Source organism: Suncus etruscus, chromosome 17 (genome assembly GCF_024139225.1).
Source record: "Suncus etruscus isolate mSunEtr1 chromosome 17, mSunEtr1.pri.cur, whole genome shotgun sequence".
NCBI lineage: Eukaryota > Metazoa > Chordata > Mammalia > Eulipotyphla > Soricidae > Suncus > Suncus etruscus.
Window position 1 is genome coordinate 22,412,488 of NC_064864.1, and position 3,356 is coordinate 22,415,843.

Genomic DNA, 3,356 nt, shown 5'->3' on the forward strand with positions numbered 1-3,356 from the left:
TTCTTTATTTTGTTTTGGTTTTTGGTTTTTGGGCCACACCCGGCATTGCTCAGGGGTTGCTTCTGGCTATCTGCTCAGAAATAGCTCCTGGCAGGCACGGGGGACCATATGGGACACCGGGATTCGAACCAACCACCTTTGGTCCTGGATCGGCTGCTTGCAAGGCAAACGCCGCTGTGCTATCTCTCCCGGGCCCAAGATTTCTTTTTGATGTTTGGGAGCCATGTTTGGCTATGCTCATGGAATCAGAATGGTGCCAGGGATACAACATCAAAGTACTAACATGAGCTGTGAAAGAGTTATGACACTGAAGACTTCTAGTAGCTATTGTGTTCTTACTATTCATATAAGAAGCTGAGTCATATCCACAGCAAATATATTTTGGCAAGCCACCCAGGAGGTGTCAGTGATACTGTCTCCCAGATGTCCTACCTCTGCTTCTTCCCTCAAAGTACTACTACTCAATCCAGGTATGTCCCATCATGAAGTCCACTAGGCTGGCTGGTCAGACCAATTACTCAAATGTGTATTTTTCCCCTTTCCCCAGCCAGAATGAATGAGCCTGAGGCTTATACTCTTGCCTAACTCAGCGATTTTAATTCAGAGGCCCTGAGACAAAAATAGATTTAACACCCCACCTCCGGTTCCCCACTACAGGATAGGGTGGCCCTTGTACCACAGTGTTTCTGTTGATGGGATTTTATGCCCCTTAAGAGTGGTGGGTCTCGGGAAGCCCGGCTGGTCATTGTCCTCAGACATGGCTGCCTGCGGCAACGGCAGCCACCGTCACCATTATCAAGCGTGTGGTGGGGCTGGAAGCCGACAGCAAGTACCAGCAAGCCCTTGTGTGCTACCAGGAAATCCGGAGCACCAAAAATGATGCAAAGAAAAGGAACCTCAGACAAATAATTGAAGTCTACATGAAGAAAGCCGAAAATCTAAAGAAATACTTGGATCAAGAAAAAGAAGATGGAAAATATCACAAGCAAATTAAAATCGAAGAGAATGCAACAGGTTTCTGTTATGAGTCACTGTTTGTTTTTTGTTTTTTGTTTTTTGTTTTTTTTTTTGGTTTTTCGGTTACACCTGGCAGTGCTCAGGGGTTACTCCTAGCTCAAGGTTCAGAAATCACCCCTGGCAGGCACAAGGGACCATACGGGATGCCGGGATTTGAACCACCGTCCTTTTGCATGAAAGACAAACGCCTTACCTCCATGCTATCTCTCCGGCCCAACTTTTTAAAGAATACCTTAATGAGACAGTGACAGAAGTGTGGATAGAAGATTCTTTTTTTTTTTTTTTTTTTTGGTTTCTGGGCCACACCCGGCGGTGCTCAGGGGTTACTCCTGGCTGTCTGCTCAGAAATAGCTCCTGGCATGCACGGGGGACCATATGGGACACCGGGATTTGAACCAACCACCTTTGGTCCTGGATCGGCTGCTTGCAAGGCAAGCGCCACTGTGCTATCTCTCCGGGCCCGGATAGAAGATTCTTATATTAGACAGCCACATCAGGTGAATAACTTTCTTCGATTTTGTGAGATGCTTATTAAGAAATGTAAAGTAAAAACTATTCATCTTCTCACGTCTCTGGATTTTAGCTGTGCAGTCACACAAAGGAGTGGTCTTGAAGAAATAAAAGCATCACTCAGAAATTACGGGGTGCTGTTGGAAATAGAATACTCCTCTTTATTACATGACCGAGAAATTAGGTTCAATAATGGTTGGATTGTTAAGATTGGCAGGGGACTTGATTATTTTAAAAGGTCCAAGGGTCAATATTCTTGGGAATTATGATCTCGACTTAAGACAATGTCATGACAAAACAGTGGACATTTTTCATACCAAGCATACTAAAAAAATATGATGGTTAGTGGTTTGTTTACATTTTTATTGTAAATATATATTAGATTTTTCTTTGACCAAATCATAAACTTTCTACTAATTTATGTATTTGTTCTTCATTTGTGTGAAACACATTAAATATTTCTATTAATACATATAAAAAAAAAAGAGTGGTGGGTCTCGGGCTTGAGAAATGAGATACCTTAATACCAAGATTCCTCTCCATATGTTGCAAGAGGAGAACAGTGAAATGGCTCCAAGTGATATGTGCACCTTTGGGAGAGTCAGCTACAAAACTGGGCAGGATTTGACCCATCATCTTTGAGTAAGAAATCTCTGCACAATAGAAATTTCCCTGGCCACAATATAAATTGGAAAATTAGAAACTATGGCAAGACCAGGGAAGTATAAACTACTACTGTCAAGTACTGAATCAATTTTTCAGGAGAACAGGCAAGAATGTACAAGTCAGGATCCTATAGCCAGTTCTTGGTTTTCTATCTGCCAGCTAGGTCAGGCTTTATTGGCAGCTCTTCTCAACCAAGTCTCCACATCTCCCTACAGATGAGTTTCTAGAGCCTGCTGCCCTAACCTTGCCTCCTTACCCAGAAGCACCAACACCCACAGTAAACTATGCCTATGTGCCCCGTTTCAGAAGGTTGCCCAGGTGAGTTTAGAGCAACTAAAATCTGTGACCCCCTTCTTTGAAGGATTTAAAGCAAATAAAATTGGACCCGGGAACATTTTTCATATGATCCTAAGACAAGATTTTCAGTGCCAATTAAATTACTTGGACCAGAAGCTAAATATTTAAGAGAAAAGATAACTACGCTGCCGGTCTTTCTGGCCATCGAACAAACTGCAACACAAACCCCAGCTAATTTAGCTTTGACACCATCTGACAAGCCCTACCCACTGCCCCCATCCATAATGGCAGCTGAACTGTAACTGATAATTGCCCTAAGGATAAAAAGAAGAATCTGGCTGTTATTAGGGGTGGGGGGTGGAAGGGTCAGGGGCAAGACCAGAACAGAGGGGCCCCGAGAGATAGCACAGCGATGTTTGCCTTGTAAGCAGCTGATCCAGGACCAAAGGTGGTTGGTTCGAATCCCGGTGTCCCATATGGGCCCCCGTGCCTGCCAGGAGCGATTTCTGAGCAGACAGCCAGGAGTAACCCCTGAGCAATGCCGGGTGTGGCCCCCCCCCAAAAAAAAAAAAAAAAAAAAGACCAGAACAGAGATGCTGCTAAGTCCGCGTCTGTCCCTTTCATTCTCTCTCCTAAACAGGAGCTACAGGCCGCCACCACCATCTCCACCACCTCCTCCTAGCTTTGTAGCTTTTGATCTCTCTCTCTCTCTAGTTTAACCCCACCCCACCCCGGCTTCCTTCAGGAGCTTAAACCCCTCAGGCGGACTTCAGTAGACATGCAGAAATAAAAGGCAATGATGTTTCTACCGCTCTCACCCCCCCAGTATTCAGGTGGGTGGCTGGGTTTCTACATTTGGCATCCCT

The 3,356-nt window shown here is 44.7% G+C and overlaps 1 protein-coding gene across 1 annotated transcript; it reads left to right on the plus strand.

Moving 5' to 3' along the window:
• The first annotated feature begins 860 nt into the window (after positions 1–860).
• Positions 861–1,796, plus strand: LOC126033745 (MIT domain-containing protein 1-like). Its single transcript, XM_049790752.1, has 3 exons — positions 861–1,030; positions 1,234–1,274; positions 1,480–1,796. The coding sequence occupies exons 1-3, from the start codon at positions 921–923 to the stop codon at positions 1,794–1,796; spliced, it is 468 nt and encodes a 155-aa protein (XP_049646709.1). The 5' UTR covers positions 861–920.
• Positions 1,797–3,356: the final 1,560 nt, after the last annotated feature.